The sequence below is a fragment of the Pithys albifrons genome, chromosome 21 (genome assembly GCF_047495875.1).
Source record: "Pithys albifrons albifrons isolate INPA30051 chromosome 21, PitAlb_v1, whole genome shotgun sequence".
In the NCBI taxonomy this organism is placed as follows: Eukaryota; Metazoa; Chordata; class Aves; order Passeriformes; family Thamnophilidae; genus Pithys; species Pithys albifrons.
Genome location: NC_092478.1, coordinates 8,957,800 through 8,978,450, shown reverse-complemented (window position 1 = coordinate 8,978,450; position 20,651 = coordinate 8,957,800). Strand labels below are relative to the sequence as shown.

Here is a 20,651-nt window from a genome sequence, read left to right as displayed (position 1 = left end):
ATATATGTTTCAAAGGTCAGATGTATAATAATGTACAACAATAATAATCTTGAAATAAGAAAGTTTTTGTTCTTGGCTTTGACAGCAACCACAGGGGGAAAGAAATCTGGTGCTGCAAATCCACCTGACTGGATTTACAAAGGAATCAGGAAAACCATCTGAGAGAGAAAATAGGCAGATGTTCTGAAAATACAGATGGGAGGGCTGGAAAGAGTGGAGAGAACAGGAGGAACTTTGGCATCCTCTTGAAAAGTGATTGGACAGAAAGGAACTAAGGATAAGAAAATCACATTCTGTGATTTTTCTGCATTTACAGATATTGAAACATTCACTGCTCTCCAAGAGAAGCAATCAGAACTGACATACAGGGAGGTGAAGTTTGGGGGTTTGTGCCATCATTCCTTTTCCTGGGGTCAGGATTTCTCACCCTGCTCCTTTCTCACGGGGCACTGCAGCAACACATTTCAACAAACTCTTCAAACATCGAGCTGCTTTATTTGAAATAGCAGCACCATCTAGAGGACTAGGAATTCTTGTTCCTTTGGTGAACAGCATTCAGGAGAAACCTGATTTTATTTTCACAGAGTTTGTAGGGTAGAACCAGAGAAACTTGCTCACCATTTAATGCTGATGATCAGGCAGTGTCCTGGATGTTTGACACCAACCTGCAAGAGTCAGGGAGAATCCTTGTGCAGTGAAAGATGCCTCTTATAAATCTCTATGTCTGCTCCATTAGGCACAGGCATAGATTTGCTAGGGCTTGGGAGGAAGAGGTTTAAGTGACACTGGCAGATGCAGCACAGACACCCTGAGTCTTCTTGATCACAGAATCCCAGACTATTCTGAGCTGGAAGGGACCCACAAGAATCATTGAGTCCAACTCTTAAGTCAATGGCCCACACAGGGGATTGAACCCATGACCTTGGCATTATTACAACCAGGTTTTAACCAACTGAGCTGATCTCAGGATGTGTTTATAGGGCTCTGAAGTGCTTTCCATCACCCACACCATGCAGACTGGGATCACTTCTGACTCTGGAATAGTTTCCACAGACAAAACATGTTCCCAATTTCTCCTACATCAGATGATAATTTTCACAATCCATGGTGGAGAGCAGCCTGTTTCTCTGGGGAGGAGGAGGAATCAGCCAGGAAAAATCTCTCCCTGGTGTGTTGGTGATGCTGTGGCTGAGCTACATCACCATTAGTAACACCTCCAGTTTCAGTGAGCAGGGAATGAGTGGGCTCGAGGAGACACCAGCATTTCCAGTATCACCCAGGTTTTCAGACTTCATCATCATCCAGAACAGCATTTCTCAGTCACTGCTCCAGTCAGCCTCTCAAATCAAGGTTTTGGTCACCTGAATGTGGGGATGAGAATTTGTGTCCCCTGGAATTGCAGCGAGAGACTCCCAGTCACGGGAACTAAAGGAAGTGTCGACTCACTGGGCCAGTAAGAGCAGTTCTGAGCTGTGTCACCTTGTCACAGTCATTCCTTTCCAAGCTGACACAGTAGGTTTAGCCCAGACCTTCCTCTTATTCCAAAGGAGAATGCGGATAATGAACCACAGAGAGAAGAGGAATCCTGTCCTCAGTTCCTGTTAGTCAGAGAGGGAAAGCCAGGAATGTTTAATTGGCAAAGAGGAAGACAAGCAAGACAATATCCCTCATTACTTGAAAGGTACAGGAGAGTTGAGTTCAGGGCTGGAAAAAGGTCAAGGTTTCTCAAAAGGATGATTTGCAAGAGCAAATGGAAACAACTATTTCTGAAATAAGCACTGAATAACTGAAAATTGAAGCACTGACAGAGAGAGAAGATGATTTGCATAATAAAAGAGGATTTAATTCCAATAATGGGTTGAAACAGAGACAGAGAAAATGTATCCTGAAAAGATGATCTTTCTGTGGAGCACATACAGTGTGTGTCTGCCCAATGAACTCCCTTTGGAATCACAGGAAATTTCATGTAAGGAGATAATCAATCCAGTGCCATCCTGACTGCAGCAACGTGGGACCTGCAGGTTTCAGATCTTGTTTTGGGGAACCAAAGTATCTGGGGGGTCTGTGTCAGCTGGTAGATGTTCACCTTCAGTTCTGCTTCCTTTGATTTCCAGAAATAACTTGACAAAAAGTGGAAGGGGCCTGCAGGGACTTAATTTTGTTATATTTAGTGGGCATCTCATATGCTGCTACAGTGGAGGCAAAGTTTGGTCCACAGTTCAAGACATGATAGTGGGTGAATTTTTGCTCCACTCACATTTTTTACAGGTCTAAACAGATCCTTGGAGGCGGAAGGGAAGCAAACTATTCCCTATATTCAGATGGATGAGACAGATAAAATTATTTTCCTTTGAACAGGGAGATTTGATGTTCTTAAAAATCACATGACTATATAGTACAACCTGAAATTATTAGAACATGCAAGACCCTCCCTAGTTTTGGTGATCACCCTCCAAACACAACTTTAGTCAAGCAGTGGCAGTACCAACTTGAGCAGAAAAATGCAGCATGTAGGTGGGGCCATGCTTTCTTCATAGTGTGTTCCTGGAGGCATTTTCATGTTTCTTCATTCCCCTGCACTGCTCAGCATTTCCAGAAACTGCACCACAACTGAAGACTTACCGAGGGTACAAACTCCTGTGAAACAGTTGGACCAACCCTGACCTAGTTGGGACTGTGAGACTCAACAGCCAAGCCAAGTTTGTGCTTTGTGCTCACTGAGGTGGGATGTGTCACAGGGAGACTTGGCTCCCTCCTGGGGGACTGGGAACTGAGAGGCAATAGAAGCAAAAAGTGCCATCCCAAGGTGTTAAAATTGGCTTTATTTTTTCTTCCAAAGGTGGCATGTCCGTGTGGGCCTCCCCCAGTGACTGTGCCCAGCCTGTCACCCACAGCACCAGCAGCCAGGACGTGCTCACAGGACAGGGACAAGAAGCACCCACCACCCCACACGGGTACAGTGAGGACTGGCAAAGGTTCTTACTGTCCCTTTTTCCCTTAGGGGTGCCAGGGGACACCAACAACAGCACAATTGCAGGAAGAGACACGGGAAAAGAGTAACAGATCCATTCTTCCCACTGCTTGTTACTATGTCAGGCTTGTGCAGTCCCTGTAACTGCCAGCAGAAGGGGTAAGGGGGACCTGAAGTCAAACACTGATGCCACTTGCAAAAAGTGGGTTTTTACTGAGCTTATTTCAACCCATTCAATACTGAATCTATCCCTGCACAGGGAATTGGCCACAGGTGTGGGAATTGGAGAGATTCAGGTGGAAGTGATCACACTGCCAGGTGGGGAGAGGGTATAAGAAGGGAGGAAAGGAGCTGGTTTCTTTTTTCTTTGGCAAGGGTGGAGTGGGAGGAACGTGGGATACAGGATCAGGCTCATCTCTGCCCTGTTGTTCTCAGTGTATGTATTAGCACAATCTCTGGGAGCTCTGGCTGTGCTCAGCAGGCACTGCTGGGCTGGGTGTCACTCAGATGCAAAATAGGAATGTTCACATTCCCAAACTGAGCTGTGGGAAGGGAGAAAAGAGCAGGGACAGACTGAGGAGTGTCATGAGCTGCTCACTGTGATGAGCAGGAGTGTCAGGGCAGCACCACAGTAGCTGGAGAGCTGCTTGAACCAGGGCCAGGAAGCACAGTTTGGAGGAATAGGAATTAATTAGGATGTCTAACTATTGGATAATTTTGACAGTCCCAACAATAATGCTGTTTCTTTGGCAGTCTGGACTCAGCTCCCTTTGGTTTTCTGTCCAAACAAAAGAAGAAACTGCACAGTGAGAGAGTTGTAATGGAGACTCCAGTGACTCTTCTCTATCTTTCTGTCAATGGGACTGGTTTTTATGGCAAGAATCTTGGAGGATAAAATCTCCAGGCATGTATGTTATGCAAATATGCATAACAACATTGCTAAAGAGGCTGACTTGTCCCTGCAGTCCAGACTGCACCAACTGGTAAGTGATATCCTACTATTTTCCTGGAATGATTTTCCACAAGGCTGTTAGGTGATAGTCACACACTTACAGGCTAATTCATCTCTCTCTCTTGCTCAGCTGCATAAAACAACCTCTTATCTCACAGTTTGTGAGCATAATATTTAAATAATTGCAAGTGCTGCTCAGTTGCCTGGAGTGTTGTGAAAGCTGTTTGTACATGTGTGTCCAGCACACAGATATGATCCCAGAACAAGTTTAACTCAGTGGAGGAATTAGAGCCATGATCCCAGAACAAGTTTAACTCAGTGAAGGAATTAGAGCCCTGTATCCCACACAATGTTGTATGTGGCTGAACTGTGTAATTAAGGAGCAGGCAGCATTATGCCCTTTTTGTTCTGCAAGCAGCAGACTCAGAACCTGAAAATATTTGTTATTTGGGTCATAGCACAGTGTGTGTGTCCAAAAGCATTATTTTTCCCTTATAGAGTTTGTGTAAAATCCCCTGTGAAGGATCAAGCTCAGTCTAAGATGGGATGACACATATTTTTTTCTGAGACAATATTTTCTGGGAGCATTAAAAAGATCCGTGGCAAGGGAGAGGACTGACTGAAATCAGTAACATGCAGCCTCTCAACACTGGGGACTGAATAAGGAGGCAAAAATCTGACTCCTAAAATCCAGAGTTCTGTATTAGTGAGCAAGGCAGTGAGACTGGGAGAGCTTTGGATTGCTACAGCATCACCTCCCATGGAATGGCTGCAGCTTTTAGACTCTTCTAAAACACAGGATGGGCAGTAAAGAGCCCTTTCTAAGCTCTTGTGACTTCACTGTTCTCTCCTACTTCCTTCTCTACCTGGCTAAAAGTGAGCTGGGAGAATGGTAGGAAAAGGGTAATATCTTTACAGAAGTACATCTTTGTGTGGTATTTCAACATAAACTGTACTATGAGCATTGAAGGCATATTCTCCTAAAACCAGAGTTTCTATGGGATGTCTTGTGGGTTCTTCCCACGACAGATCAACATCTCTGAATAATTTTCCACAGAAACAAAGGATTTAAATGCACTTTTTCCATGGTGAAAAATCATGAAAGGCTCCCATGAATCAATGGAACAGCATTCTCAGGGAAATTGGGATGCTACTCCTGGTTGGCATGACAGTGTTTTAATACTTAAATTGTGGATTATTTTTATGAGTTGGGGAATGGAATAATGACAGTAAGTAATTTACAGTTATTCTTGCTGCTGCCTAATGTTAAAAATTCTTTTAGATAATGGCTTTTCCCCTTAGTGACTACCTGTTGGGATACTGAAAATCACAGAATTGGATACAAAATGTGAATAACTTCTAAAGTGAGTTTGCCTGGGATCGTGTCATGCAGCAGCAGCAGAGCAAATGCAGCTCTGACTCGCTGATGTCAGGTGGCAGAACTCCAAATGCTCAATCCCTCCCATCTGGGGTTTCCTTCATCTTGTTCATTTTAGTTTCTAGTGAGTCTAGCACTTGCTAGGAAAACAAAATAATGCCAGATAGTGTTTCTGCTGCTTATTTGTGCTGCACAGACTATCCAATGCTAATGTTATCAAGTCATTTTTAATAAGAGATGCATGCTATTAATATTCCTGACCTTTATGGCCTCTCTTTAGTAGCTGAAGCAGCTGGTGACTGCTGTAAATCTCTGTAAAATGGTCTGCATAGTCATGGCAGAGCCTATTGCAAAACCTTCCATGGCTTCTGAAAAATGCTGCCCTTGTCAGAAATCCCAGGGTGGAGCAGGTCTGGGCACATAAAGGTGAAGCAGGTTAATGATTAAAACTGTAAGAAAACGTTTGCATGGCTGTGACTTACTGTAGTTCTGCCTCTCATTTCCTGGCTCTGAAGTCTGTCCTTAAAAATAGCTCAGTGCAGGCTCCCAACACCTCTGTGTGGCACGTGGTGTCCTCACCTGTTTGCAGGCAGATGAGCTGGATCAGGCTGGGCTGCTGCTCCCTAAACCTGACATTGCCCCACTCAGGGTCAGTGAGTCAAGGCAGAGGGGAGCTGCTAATACAGAACAGGCAGGATGGAGTGTAGTCTGTGTGTTTGAACAGCTCACACAACCTCCTGCACCTCTGCACAGGCAGGTTTGGAACAGGGCTCTGCCTCTCTTGCTGCAGTTTGTCCCAGTTTTTCTCTTTGGATAACTGCCACCACATTATAAATAGAGCACACTGCTAGGGCCCATATTCTGCTAAAGCACACGGATCTGGGGGCTTTCAGATATAGCTGTTTTCTGACTTCAAAGTCCTGCTTGCTGCCAAACTCATTTTCTCTCCTCAGCAAAAGAATTCCTGTTACTGTGGTTTGATGCCAGAGGTAAAGCAACAGTCCTCAAATGCACCTTCACCCAGATTTAAGGTAGCTTTGCCTCTTCTCATTTCCATCCTCAGCGTGTCCTCAATTATATCTCACAGCTTGTGTCGAGAACTGAGCTGCTGCTCTCCCAGGCAGGAGGGAATGGCAGGATTCAGTCCTTTTCCAGGGCATTACAGCAGCAGGTAAAAGGCCATCCAAGCAGCTCACTCTGGGTTGTTTTATATTAACTCAGGCACCAGCATTTGACAAGGCGTGAGCAGCATTTCCTGGTACAGGGTTTGGAATATATCATCATAAATTTGTGCTGGGCAAAGCTGGATGTGTTCTCAGCACTTCCAGCCAAAGGGATCTGCCAATGCCAAATCCAACCAGCCCAGGCATGGCCTGTTTCTCCACACAGCTCCCGGGAAGCTGATTCATTACAGGGAACACTGCAGTGCTCCTGGCATTTCACACAGGAGATCTGAGGCACAGGTAATACCCAGCAGTCCTGGGTTTGAAGATATGAACTTCATGAGCAGGAGGAGTTTACCTGCAGTTTGTAAATATATTTTAAAGTCATATACTTTGCATTAAAATGTCTGGATCTAGGTTGTAATATCCTGAGATATTTGGGGTTTGCTTCCAAACTTTCAATTTACCTCTTACTAAAAAATAAAACCACCCAAACTTGAGTCTTTCTCCCCTCGTCTACCACTGGAGAAAGATTCCTCCTTTGCTGCCTGCACAGTTCCCCCAAACTCTCATCTAATAATCAAAGGATGAGCAGCTGGAATTGCACCTTGCAGGTCTCACAGGCAAAGACATACCGAGTTTTTAACGTCCTATTTCTGGTGATAATGGAGAAACTCTATAAAAAGAGCAGAAGAATTATGGTCACTCTTCTGGCATGTGCCAGAACAGAATCCTGCATTAGCCTTTGCTCAACAGCTCAGAGGCAGCAAAGCTGAGAAATGCCTTTCCCTGTCACCAGCACAGCCCAAAGTGACACCAGGAGTATTAATGTGAAACCCAACTGTTTGTGTTCCCACAGCCCCTCTGGGTGCACATTCATCAGCAACTATTATAGGTAGGGAAGGATCTAAACACACCCACTGTATTTTCCCTGATGTTATCACTGTGAAAGTGTAAGATTTTCCATGGCTTTTTCTAATTTTTCAAAGTAATAGCAAAGTCCTCTTGCTTGCTGGGGCACTTAGCAGGGCAGTTTTCTCATTTCTGCTTTCAGAGCAGTCCCATGCTATATAATAAACTGAGCATGGCATAAGGGGTGTCATTTACAGCCCAAATGCATGTGCATAACCATTTTCCTTTGAAAACAGTATGTAAACTGCAGAGCAGCGATCGTTTGAGATATTCTGCTGCTGCCATTAAGTCACCCATGAGCAACTCAGCTTTAGCAACACTTCAGTGTGTAATTATTGCCTGTGTGTGTGTGTCATGCAGCTCTGGCACTGTGAGGTAAAGGCTTTGTTGTCTGGCGAGTTCCTCTCTGCTCCCTAATTTCAGACGCAGCAAACCCCACTCGGCGCTGCCTGAGCTCCCTGGCGGAGCACACCGGATGACTGGAGAAGACTGCTTGGGTGTTCTTGAGATAGTTTTGAGCTGGAAGGTGGTTTTGCTCCTTTGGCACACGAGTGTTGGATGCTGTGGCAGCGTTGGTGGGGCCCTGCTTTGATCTTTGGGCTGTCGGAGGCGCCTGGTCCGCGCAGGGATGGAGGTGTCGTAAGTGGGGTAAGTCCTCCCGGAGCTCTGTGGGTGTTCGGGGCAGGTGTGATTTCTCTGGAGAGAGTGAGATCATCAGGAGACAAAGATAAAGGTGGCTGTACAGATGAAGAATGTCCTTCTGTTGTGCTTGTTTCTGTTTTTCTGGTTTCTGACTCCCAAACTGTGCCAGGCTGACTCCTTGGGCATTCAGGACTGAAGGAACATAGACCTAATTTTGTTTGTATTTGTCAGCCCAAATCACTGTTGCACTTCCTAATTTCTGTGCCAAGGGGATCCAAAATATAATATCATAGAAGCCAAACTTTATTACATCTTCCACTGAAAGTTTCAGATACTGTGGGGACCACTGGAAGTAAAATCCCTGCTCTAGTAGAATAGTTTCTATTTCAACTCAGGAAAATTTCTTCTTTTTATGTCATCCAGAAATAATCTTAAAGCTTTTTTCCTCAGGGAAAAACATGGCTTTCCAGAGTCTTTTAAAATTTCTATTAGGAAAAACCTTCATAGGAAAGAACAAATTTCTCCCTGAGAAGCAAGTGAATTTTTGACAGCACATTCTAATGCCCCTCAAAAGTTTAAAAATCTTGAAGAAATATGAAACTCTTCCCATCAAGTGTAACTTTCTGCTGATATGAATCATAATGCTGTGAATGAGGCACAAAAGTCAAAATGAAGCTTTAACAGCTTTCATAGAATCATAGAATGGATTGGGTTGGAAAAGACCTCCGAGATCATCAAGTCCAACCCTTGATCCAACCCCACTGTGATCACCAGCCCATGGCACAGAGTGCCATGGGCTGGTGATCACAGTAGGATTGGATCAAGATGTGGTGGATTCTCCCTCAGTGCCACATCCATTGAATCACACAATGGATTGGGTTGGAAAAGCCCTACGAGACATCAAGTCCAACCCTTGGTCCAACTCCAGTCCCTTTACCAGATCATGGCACTCAGTGCCACGGCCAAGCTCAGGTTAAAAATCTCTAGGGATGGGGAATCCACCCCACCCCTCGGGGAGGGGAATTTCTTTTTTGAGCCAGTAAGAATTAGGTGGTTGGTGCTGCCAAGTGTCATGGGCTGTTTGAAAGATCCTGTGAATGAACTGGTAGTCACTTCCACTCCTCTACCCCAAGGAAGAAGAGAGCTCTGTGCCATGATATCACAGCTGACTGATTCTTTTGATTTGTAGGAGTCTCTCTTTAGCCATTTCATTTATACTGTTACTGAGCTATAAAGATATAGATGTGCTTGGCAAAGAAAAAGAAAAATCATGAGGTGAGTCTGTGATAGTGTGTGAAGTGCCACTTACTGTAGGGCTGGCAGAATCCCTTTCACCTTTACAGATAAATATTCTTTTCTTCTCCCCAGCATACTGGAGGTAAGATACCAAGTCCTCAATGTCCTCAGATCCCCTTCAAAATAATTCCTAATACTATAAATCAATGCAGTGTTTTTGTCTTGCTGCCCACTTCAAATGAGCCACTTCTCTGGTGGCCTGTAAGTAACAATTAACTCGATAATGAGAGCAGAAAATAGTTAAAGCAGAAGCCAACACCCCCTATCAGGTTACATAAGGGACACTACCTATATCTGACATTTTTCAGGCTGCTGCACTATTTTTCTCTCTATGTCATAGATTACAGAAAATGATAGTGCACTGGGAGCTGCTGCTGAAAGCCCTGGCTTAGTTTTCCTGTAAACATACAATTAATCGTGATTCAAACTGAAGCAGACGCTACCTCAGCACTGGAACAAGGGACTTCTGCTCTTGTGCCTGCAGTTATTTACTTGTGCAGGCTGAGATCTCATTTAAAACAGGCTTTTTGGCTGACACCACAGGCAAACCTGTGTGCTTTTGAAAGCTTAATCCCAGCATACAAAAGTGAATCTCTCCTCTTTTCCCTTCCCAGATCATCTCCTTATATCACTGGTGGCTCAGCACTCCTTTATCACCCAGTACAACCCCAATGCTGTCTTTGCCTCTTTTCCCCTCTCCTAAATGATGTAGCCAGTTCTTGAGCCATGACTAAAATCTCTGTGGTGAAAAGTGGCTGCACATGAGGCTCTGAGTTGCTGCCCTTGCAGAAATGTGTTGCTGTATCTGAGCAGCTCCAGGATTGCTCAAAAGCAAAAGGTTCTTCCTTGTGGCCACTCTGTGCTTTAGAGATTTAACCTCGGTCTTTATTTCTCCAGCCCTTCTGACTTCACTCACCTCCCAGCTGTGCCCCTCTCAACTTGGCAACTCCTTTTGCTGACACAATTTTTGACTTTTTAGTCTGTTTTGTTCCTTTAAAGTCACTCAGTGAAGCTTTTTAATGCCCATCTCCATCGTATTCTAGTCCCCTTATATTTGATTTATGTTCAGTATCACATTTGCCTCTTTCTTGGGATGGGCAATGTCTTTGCCCATACATTGCTTTGTATTCTTAAAGTACTTGGTAAGAAGTAAATAGCAGAATAATTTATGAACTGAGTAGGACAGCAGTCATTTGTTTTAGCTGTGTTAAGACTAAATGCTTATCAGTGTATTCACTGGCACAACATGTGTCTGGAGACTACATGAATTGCATTTCCAATGCACAGACAAATCCCCTTGTCTGCCTCGACTGTGTGACATCCAAGTTCACCAAGCTTTGTATGCAGGTGCACTAAGTAAAGAATATTCTCCCTTCATGAATTATTTCTACGAGAGTTGTGATGTGAATTCTTAGGAAATGAGTTCAAACTGGGCATGTTTCCAAGTTGCACTAGTGAGAACACAACTACCAATGGGAGAAAACACAATAGACATTTATTTCCATGCCTGTTTCTCAGGCCAACATTTGCAAGGTGAGGAGTCCCTTCCAGTATTTCAAATTCCTATTCCATTTAGTGCCAAAAAGCTACTGATGCACTTACATGTGTTTGGCCCTGTAAGTTCTCAGTTCTCTGCATTTGGGATTGAAAATTCCCATAATTAAACATTTGCTGTTTATGCATTAGTAGACTTTCATTCAAGTATTGATGTGTTGATATTCCTGGTTCCTCTCCCACACCAGGTGTCTTTTCAAACACTTCACAATCTGCTTTTTTGTATCTTGATATCCCTGTAATGAAGAAATCCTGGTGCTGAGGCACATTGACAGCACTGTGGCAGGAGCAGAAGGTTTGTGTGCACATTAAGGAAAGTGGAGTAGCAGCAAAAAAAATGTGTAGTCCATTTTGTTCAAACTTGAAGGCAGATTATTTTACCATTTGTCTTTGGGTATGGAGGGCACTCCCCTGATTTCCTTGGAAATGGGTCCCTGACCTCATAAATGTTCCTGGTTTTACATTCAGTGAATTTTAATGTATCCTGAATTCACCTTCTCGCTTTCAAATTATCCTGAGTGATTTAAAATGATGCCCTTGAGTACCAGATTGAGAAACAGGGAGATAGTTATTCATTATTACTTGCAGAATTCATGCTGTGGGTGTTCATAAGCAGGTAAAGTGCATTAAGATCCTTTTGTGTCATGTGGTGCTGATCACTTCCATCCAGTAGAATTGTGATTTTTTTTTTCTTTTTCCTGAAGAAATATTGAGAAATGTCATCAGGACACAAAAATCTTGGGTGTGTTATCCATGTGATGGTTTAACTGAGCTCAGTCTGGGCATTGGATCCAGCCTGTTACTTCTGCTATTCTAATGGAGTGAAAAGTTTCAAGGATTTTTGTATCCACTGCCCTTGGTGTCTGGAACCTTCCTTCAAACGTTGTATCTGTTGCTCAGATCTTCCTGAATTTTTTCTGGAATTTGCCACTTTTCTGAAATTATCTTGGACAAGAGCAGACTACTCAGATTAACTAAATATTCATGAACTTTAGGGCTACTTAAAGAAGTCATGGACTCTTTATGTTTCTCTGAATAACATCCACTGTTCTTGTGACTGACAGACCCCCTTCCTAAGCCTGTGCCTAAATTAAACTGGTTCTTCTGGGACCACTTTTAATGGCACTTTTCTTAGAATGAAACTTAATGAGTGTCATGTATAAAACCCTCCAGCCTCGATACATGAAGTGGTGTGTCTGTGCTTAACAAATGAAAAGTGAAAAACTTAAAGCCCAATCAATATTATTGTGAAAACAGTCAATTTGGTTGCTGTACTTCCTTCAAGTGAACAAGAGTCAAGTAACTGTGAATGTCTCTACTGCAGAAACATGATTAAAGATAACAGCGAAATTGCTCCACTAATGGGCAAGAAAACAAATCCACCTGGAATTCCCCCTTCAAATCAGCAAGAGAAAAAGGTGACTGAGAGCACTCCCACAAAGAAAAGGTAGGACTCCAGCTCAGCCTAAACCACTGACCCTCCCTGGTTTATCTCCTTTAGTAGATATTTGCACTGAAATGCCACTAACAGCTTTGACACTGCAGATAGGAGCGAGAGGGACCTTCTGAGCACAAGATCTTCACAAAACTGTTCTTATGGTCATTATAAATGGGGGAGCTGGGAACACAGAGGATGTGTTTGCCCTAATGGGACAAATATTTAACCCTTCTCCCAGAGACATCAGGCTCACACACCACTCTTTAAAGTCGGTTTCTGATCCATTCTGATTAACAAGACTTCTTCATTGTTTTATAAAATATTCGCTTTCATTCATAATTTATATCATGGAATTAATAAAGGCATTAAGGGTTGGTATTTAATATGATTGGGGAAATATAAGCTGTAATTCCTACCTGATACTATGCTATTGAAGTCAACTAAGTTACTGTAGAGTGAGGATGAATTTTCATTCATAAACTTTTCCCCCAGGATAATTACTAGTTATTATGGCAATTTCTGAACCTCTGAAGGCCCAGGCAATTGTGGCTGTTCTGACATTTATAATTCTTAATAATCAGAGGAATCACTTTTCACAGAGACTGTGCCATTAGTTATCTGAGCCCCACTGCCTGGGTGGTCCAATTTGTCTCTGTCATTAAATTCCAAAAGAGAAGCTCTTTGGTTGCTTTGGGGGAGATGGGGTGTCTGAACCCCCCCTCCATGATACACCCCGTGCTTCAAAAAGGGGCAATTCCAGGGAGGATGGTGTAGTTACAACAACCCCTGCCAAACCCAACCCTCAATTACTTACCTCCTATCTCACATTCAGGGCTGTGGCTTCAGTAACACCAACCTTGGGGTTTTTCCCACCCCTCCACCAAGAGCTCAGGGCGTGGGCCACAACATTCCTGTAATGCACAGCACTGAGAGCACGTGAATTTTAATGCAGGGGTTTAACATGTCCCATTAATTATATGTTCTGTGCTGATTTATTCTGTTGCTTCAAAACGTTTCCTCCAACTGTGCCACCACCACCAGCAGCTGCTGCACTCCCAGGGTGGCATCTCTCACTCAACACAATGTCCTGGCAAAAAAAAAAAAAATGCACTTTCCTGAAAGACAAGGACATTCATTCCCATTTGAAGCCGTGGAATCTGGGTGGACTAACAGTGTATAATTAAGTACAGGAAGACTGGGAGGAGGCTGCTGGTGTTTGTGGGCCACGAAAGCACTTGGGTATTTGCTGGCAACTGTCCACCTGGCTTGCATGGTGGCTTTGGGGGTTGTTTTTTCCCCTCCATGATATCCCCAGGTAAGCCACATGCCAGGGTGGGTGAGGTCTGGGATCCTCCAGAGCAGGGTTAGTTCCATGGCTGCTGTACCTGCCCAGGCTCACTTGTGGGATAGCAGGAGCTGCTCTGGGACACACCAGCACTGTCCCCTCCTGTGCTGAGCCAAGGGCAGGGGAGCAGGTCCAGCAAAGCCCATACCTGGGCACTTCTGGCTTTAGGGAGCCTCAGGGCAGCCTCTAACAGAGCTCTGCCTGTTGGGACAGCTCCTACACTCCATAGTCAGGGAATGTAAAAAAGCAGGAGGAACCCACATTATTTGCCACCCCTCCATAGTCTCTCAGCCAAGTCCAGACCTCAGTGAAGCAGCAGGGACTGGCACAAGGAATGGTCCTGGTTCTGTCAGGGTTTTCCTGCCCAGGTAGTTTCAGGGACAGTCCTGCTAACCAGGAGTGACATTTTACTTGCTGCCTGTTTAGAATATCTTCACAGGTCCATCTCAAATGGTAAAGGTCATAAAAACTTAAATAATACACACAGTGAGTTAACACTTGGATCACCAAGCCATTGTAAAATAAGATTAACTAGATAATGCTATTTTTAGCAAATACCAGCAGGTTGTTCAACAGTGTCCTAATAATACACTGCATTTTAGGATCAGTACATGTACTTTATTTCAACAGCATTCCATGGGGAAGGTGCAGTTTAAAAAAACCCAAAGCCCTATGGACTAAACCATAAATTTTACATGAATTGGAAGCATTTTCCAGGTGACTACTGGAACATTTTTAGAAATGTATGACAGTTTCTGAACAACAGGCCCTGTGGGAGTCCTACATCTACCACTGAAACTTCTCTGTCTGTGGTGAACTGCAGCAATGTTTTAGTGAGGTCCAAGTAATACCAAGCCATTGATTTTTGCCTCTCAACTCTGCAGCCTTTTAAAGGATGAAATCTTCCTATTCTTTTCATGTTACCTTTTCTGCATTGTTTCACATTTTATTTCATTTCACTATATAATAATTATATATGTTACTGTACCTATCATATATATAATTTATATTATTATAGGGGGAAAATAGTTACATGTCATGCATGACTGGCAGGAGGACACACTCAGTCCTGGCTGGTGGAAATGCCTGGTGTCATTTAACATGTGACCTTTCAAACTTTCTGATTTAATCATTCTCTCTGCTGATGGGTTTGAAATGATCCATCCTGATGGCTCCTGGCTGGAGGAACAGGGAGTAGGATGCAGTGGATTAAAGAGCACTTGTGTGTGTGGCACACAGGGGTGTCTGGGCAGTGCCTGGGTGGCACTTGGCTCTTTGCACTGGGGCTGATGCCAGGCTGGATGCCAGGCTGCTCTAGGCCTGCTGGAGCTGCTGCTTAGACATGCCAGGATCTGATGCCATATGTTCTAAAAATATCTTGGGAATTGTGCCCATCTGCCAGCATGAAAGAGCTGGGCACAGTGTTGGAGGTTGGGATCTCCCCAGGGGAAAGCAGATAAGCCTCTCTTGCAGGATCCTGTTGGGTGTCATGCCAGAGCAGATTGTCAGGCCTGCCCTGGGTATGGACTTGTAGGGCTTTGCTTGGTCTGTGGTAGGGCTTGCCTTTCATTGCTAATAGTTTTTTACATCCGTTGTCTCCAACAGTTCCCACTTTTTCCTGGAGATTGATGGGTTTGAAAGCAATGCAAGCCCAAATAACACGTCTCCCCCCGTGTTTTCCAAACCAATGGATTCAAATATCCGGCCGTGGTAAGTTATAGATGCATCTGCAGGAGTCACACTGCAAATATATCTGTTTTCTTCCCAGCAGCTTCTCCTTATTTCTCCTTAGACTTCAGAGATAGAATTTCACATGACTTTTTGGTCACTTCAATGACAGAACTTCACTGGAGACAGTTGTTGATCAGCAGAGTTATCTTTGAATTGATCTACTGCTGTCACTTACAGGGAATAAATCAGGCCTCAGTTTTGAATAAGTTTAAAGCCAGTACTTTTTTAACCTTAGCCTCTTATTAATGATACATTAGAACAAACTCCAGAGCTTAATTTAGCAAACCCTGTTCCCAGCTGGGTGCTGACGTCCTCCCTCTGTTGCTCATTAACAATCAAACAAGATGAAAGTGCTGAATCTGAAATATTTAAAGCAGCCACTTATGCTGAATGAGTAGAGGAAAATTCTGACTGGGACGAATGCACTTCATTTTAAAGATGTGTGAGGTGCAAACAGGCAATAATTATGAGTAAGGGAAATATGTAACAAATCTGGCACAAGCACAGAATGACCAAAGGGTTTTGTGCCTGATGAGTCTGCTCAGCTTTCTGGGAGAGCTGCCAGTCTGATTTTGGTCTCAGAGGAGAGGGATCCAAATTTCTGCCTCTCATTCAGGGACTGACCTGCACCAGTCACACCTGCCTTGTCCCAGATTACTGAGTTTTCTACAGAGCAGTGGCAGGTGGACTAAGACAAACTCTGAGCTCCCAACTTCATTTCAAAGGGAAGGGGCCACCAGCAGAGCAGTTCTGGACACTTGCATTGCTGTCCATGAATCTGCTTTGTCAATAATTAATAGTTCAGATTCTCTAAATTATTAACCAGACGTAGTTCATCAAATCTGAACCTTACAGAAAACAAAACTACAAATAAGAAAAATTATAATGAGCTTTAAAGTCTGATCTGCTTTTAGGACTGTCTGGAAATTATGTACAGGAATTACAAAACACCAATGCCATTGAAATCCTCTAAATATATTACCTATTTCAAATTAGACTGGTTTAGCTCTGCTGCAGGTACTGCTTCCTCCCATTGACTGATTCTTCATGCAATTTGCTAAAATATCTTTTAATATGTTATCACATATGCTTTTCTGTTTTCCTTAGTGCATCTGGAAATGGTGAAGACATGGATTCCCCCCAGTCCCTTCAGGATGATGCCACTGAATACAGCCCCAACGTGGACAGTTGCTGGTGGGTGGAGACAGGAACATGTCTCAGCACATTTTCAATTGATTAAGTCTGCGATAGGGTAGATATTACTTCTTTTGCCTGCCATGTTTAAGAATAAAAGGTCCTATGTGTGCATACATCTCTGATTCCTCAATAATTAAATGCTGAAATAAGCCACTCTAATCTCTGCTGTTCCCAAATCTCATAAATAGTGTGAGGATTCTTCATTATAAAAAGTCTGTTTCCTGTATGACAACACAGGACCTACAAGCCATGCACAGCTAGGCACGACCTGGGAGTATTTCTGACTGGGGGGAAACATTAAATCATTGATTCCACAGTAATGTATGATCAGGAAAAGGGTGTGAGAAATGAGGTTAAAAACTGTCTTCTGCTGTGAGAGGGGTGGTGCAGCATCAGCAACCTCAGCACTGAAGTCAGGGAGCTGTGGGCAGATCAAAGGGGTATTTCTTAGCCTTTGTTCTAGAAGAATGGGTCAGCTGGTGAAAACACAAAGCCAAACACTTGAGAAATGTGCTGTTTCATTATAAAACCCCTCTCAGTAGCCACTGACCTGCAAATAAGAATCTGAGAGATCCACGCCCAGAGTGTGCTCAGGCAGGGCCAGTGTGTGTTGTCTGAGGCGAGTAATTGTATTTCTTTTCCCTCTTATGTAGCAAATAAAATGAGAATTAATAAATTGGATCAGCAATTTCATCATTTCTTCCACTTCAGTGCCAACATGTCCCAGGGGCCGGAGCAGAGCAGTGCCAGGAAGAAGCTGAAGCGTTACCTGTTCCGGGCAGTGTCCGAGGGGAACGTGGAGGAGCTGCAGACGCTGCTCGGGGAGCTCAAGGAGCGCTGCAACAACTGCACAAACATCGCTGTGCCAGGTAAGGCTGCAGCTCCCTGGGGCAGTGTTGGCTCTTCCAGCAGCCTCAAACTGGGAATGACCTCTGCTTTCCCATGGATTCGGGTCTGGCTGGAGTTACAGCACTGGGATGTCCAACAGGACAAGCAGTGGCAAATCATTTCTGTTCACGTATAACCTTCAGCAGAAGTTTAACAACTAACAATGACCTGATCTCAAAATTCACTCTTGTAGATTATCTGATGAAAAAATTCACAGCTTCAGACACAGGCAAAACTTGTCTGATGAAAGCTCTGCTGAACATCAACCAGAACACAAACGAGGTAGTGAATATGCTCCTGTCCTTTGCAGAAGAAAATGGTATTTTGGAGAGATTTATCAATGCAGCATACACAGAAGAGGCATATAAAGGTACTGCCACCTGATACCAGTGTCAGGTATATGGTTAAATATACACCCATTGAATAATATTTTCCTCAGATGTTCTAATGATGGTTTAAATTCCTAAACCATCTTCTGTTCTTTGGTGCCACCTGTTGTGAAACATCACTAATATTTCAGAATGTGTTTAAGAGACTCAACACTAAATTCCTCTCTGTTGTTCCAGGCCAGACAGCTCTAAATATTGCCATTGAGAGGAGACAGTATGAAATAACCCAGAGCCTCATAGAGAAAGGGGCTGATGTCAATGCCCGTGCCCAGGGCATTTTCTTTAATCCCAAACATAAACATGAAGGCTTTTATTTTGGTAAGTGGCAATGTGATCTTTCTGGAAAAGTTAAGAAGGAGCACCCAAAGCTTTTATAAAATGAGCTAAATTCAATACAATCAATATGTGCTTTCATATATAGGGAGTCTTAACACAGTCACTGTTTTATAATCTGATTTGAATGCTTGTAATTAAACAAGAACACATCTTGCTTTTTATGATTTTATAGGTGAAACTGCTCTGGCATTGGCTGCATGTACCAACCAACCAGACATAATCCAACTCTTGATGGACAACGCCAGGACTAACATTTCATCTCAGGATTCCAGAGGAAACAATATCCTCCATGCATTGGTTACTGTGGCAGAGGACTCCAAAACCCAGAATGACTTTGTAATCAGAATGTATGATATGATTTTGTTGAAAAGTAAAGACAGAAATTTGGAAACTACGAGGAATAAGGAGGGTTTGACCCCACTACAATTAGCTGCAAAAACTGGGAAATTAGAGGTGGGTATTACTGCAGTAGCATCTGAGAGGAACTAGTGCTCTGGCACGTTGTTTTTCAGGCTGGTTATGCTGTTGTGTCAGTGATTGGTGAGTTAATTTGGGTTAAAACACAAATATTTTCATTGCAATGCTGCTCCTACCCTTGCAGGTTTTCCTGTAACTTCCCCTCTCTGTACAAAACACTCATGCTGTTCAAAAGCAGCTTTGCAAACCCTTCTGTTGTACAGAAACTCAAATTCTGCATTTATTACCACACTTCACAGTCTTTGAGTAGCTCAGAAAAACCACCAGAAGTGCTGCTGTAGAACTTGGTTTTCACAGATCAACTCTGTTGTGCAAAAATGGCAGTGGGATAATTTAGAAAATAATGGATAAAGGGAGACATAAATGAACACATGGAAAAATGTGCTTTTATCCTTTAGAAAAATGCCTCTGACAGGAAATCTGGGAGCATTAAACACCTGTATTTACTTCATGGAGGTCTTTCATCTCCAACACCCCTCACTGAGTGACACACCTATGAATGCACTGACTTGCTCAAAATGTGATGGGTAAAAGGTGGGGGTTTGGGCATGGATGTGCATGTCCTTTCCCCCAAACAGCACAGCTGCTTGCAAATGAGCCTGTTGATGTTTTAGATTCTGAAGTACATCCTGAGCAGAGAGATCAGAGAGAAGCCAAACAGGAGTCTGTCAAGAAAATTCACAGACTGGGCTTATGGTCCTGTTCAGTCTTCTCTCTACGACCTGACAGAACTGGACACCACTGCAGACAACTCAGTGCTGGAAATCATTGTCTATAACACAAATATTGGTGTAAGTTACCTATTATTAAAATACAGATCTATTTTTTTCTAGCAGTGCACTCATTTCAGATGTGTCAGTCTATATAGTCGACTGAGTTACTTGTAAAAGTAAACAGTAATTTTTGACCCTCAGTTTTTGTATCAGGAGCAAGATAAAGTTTATATCTCTGTAGGTTGTCATTTCTAAGTGAATACACACACACATATATATGTCCTGTTTAACATCTTTATTGATGATTTAGATGAGGGGATTGAGTCCATCATCAGCAAATTTGCTGATGACACCAAGTTGGGAGGGAGTGTCGACCTGCTGGAAGGCAGGAGGGCTCTGCAGAGGGATCTGGAGAGACTGGAGAGATGGGCTGATTGCAATGGGATGGAGTTCAACAAGGCCAAGTGCAGGTCCTGCCCTTTGGCCACCCCAACCCCTGCAGCGCTCCAGGCTGGGCACAGAGTGGCTGGAGAGCAGCCAGGCAGAGGGACCTGGGGGGACTGAGGGACAGGAAGCTCAACAGGAGCCAAGAGCGTGCCCAGGTGGCCAAGAAGGCCAATGGGATCCTGGCCTGGATCCAAACTAGCGTGGCCAGCAGGCCCAGGGCAGTGACCCTTCCCCTGGACTCTGCCTTGGGGAGGCCACACCTTGAGTGTTGTGTTCAGTTCTGGGCCCCTCAGTTGAGGAAAGAGATTGAGGGGCTGGAGCGGGGCCAGAGAAGAGCAACGAGGCTGGAGAAGGGACTGGAGCACAAGTGCTGTGGGGAGAGGCTGAGGGAGCTGGGGGTGTTCAGCCTGGAGAAGAGGAGGCTCAGAGGTGACCTCAGCACTGTCTGGAACTGCCTGAAGGGAAGTTCTGGCCAGGTGGGGGTTGGTCTCTTCTCCCAGGCACTCAGCAATAGGACAAGGGGGCACGATGGGCTCAAGCTCTGCCAGGGGAAATGGAAGTTGGAGAGCAGAAAAAACTTCTTTGCAGAGAGAGTGCTCAGGGATTGGAATGGGCTGCCCAGAGAGGGGGTGGATTCCCCATCCCTGGAGGTTTTTAACCTGAGCTTGGCCGTGGCACTGAGTGCCATGATCTGGTAAAGGGACTGGAGTTGGACCAAGGGTTGGACTTGATGATCTCGGAGGTCTTTTCCAACCCAATCCATTCTATGATTCTGTGATTCTCTGTGTGTGTATATATATGTGTATATATATGTATTTATAT

The 20,651-nt window shown here is 43.9% G+C and overlaps 1 protein-coding gene across 1 annotated transcript in view; it reads left to right on the top strand.

Annotated features, from left to right (window-relative positions):
- The first annotated feature begins 7,764 nt into the window (after nucleotides 1–7,764).
- The window catches only part of TRPV3 (transient receptor potential cation channel subfamily V member 3), a 20,588-nt gene continuing 7,701 nt past the window's right edge, over nucleotides 7,765–20,651 (top strand). The window contains exons 1-9 of the mRNA XM_071575152.1: nucleotides 7,765–8,024; nucleotides 12,193–12,315; nucleotides 15,257–15,361; nucleotides 16,490–16,576; nucleotides 17,291–17,448; nucleotides 17,661–17,837; nucleotides 18,034–18,174; nucleotides 18,365–18,645; nucleotides 19,284–19,460. Of these exons, the coding sequence (XP_071431253.1) occupies nucleotides 12,197–12,315; nucleotides 15,257–15,361; nucleotides 16,490–16,576; nucleotides 17,291–17,448; nucleotides 17,661–17,837; nucleotides 18,034–18,174; nucleotides 18,365–18,645; nucleotides 19,284–19,460 (1,245 nt within the window). The 5' untranslated portion in view covers nucleotides 7,765–8,024; nucleotides 12,193–12,196. The remainder of the gene's footprint in view (nucleotides 8,025–12,192; nucleotides 12,316–15,256; nucleotides 15,362–16,489; nucleotides 16,577–17,290; nucleotides 17,449–17,660; nucleotides 17,838–18,033; nucleotides 18,175–18,364; nucleotides 18,646–19,283; nucleotides 19,461–20,651) is intronic.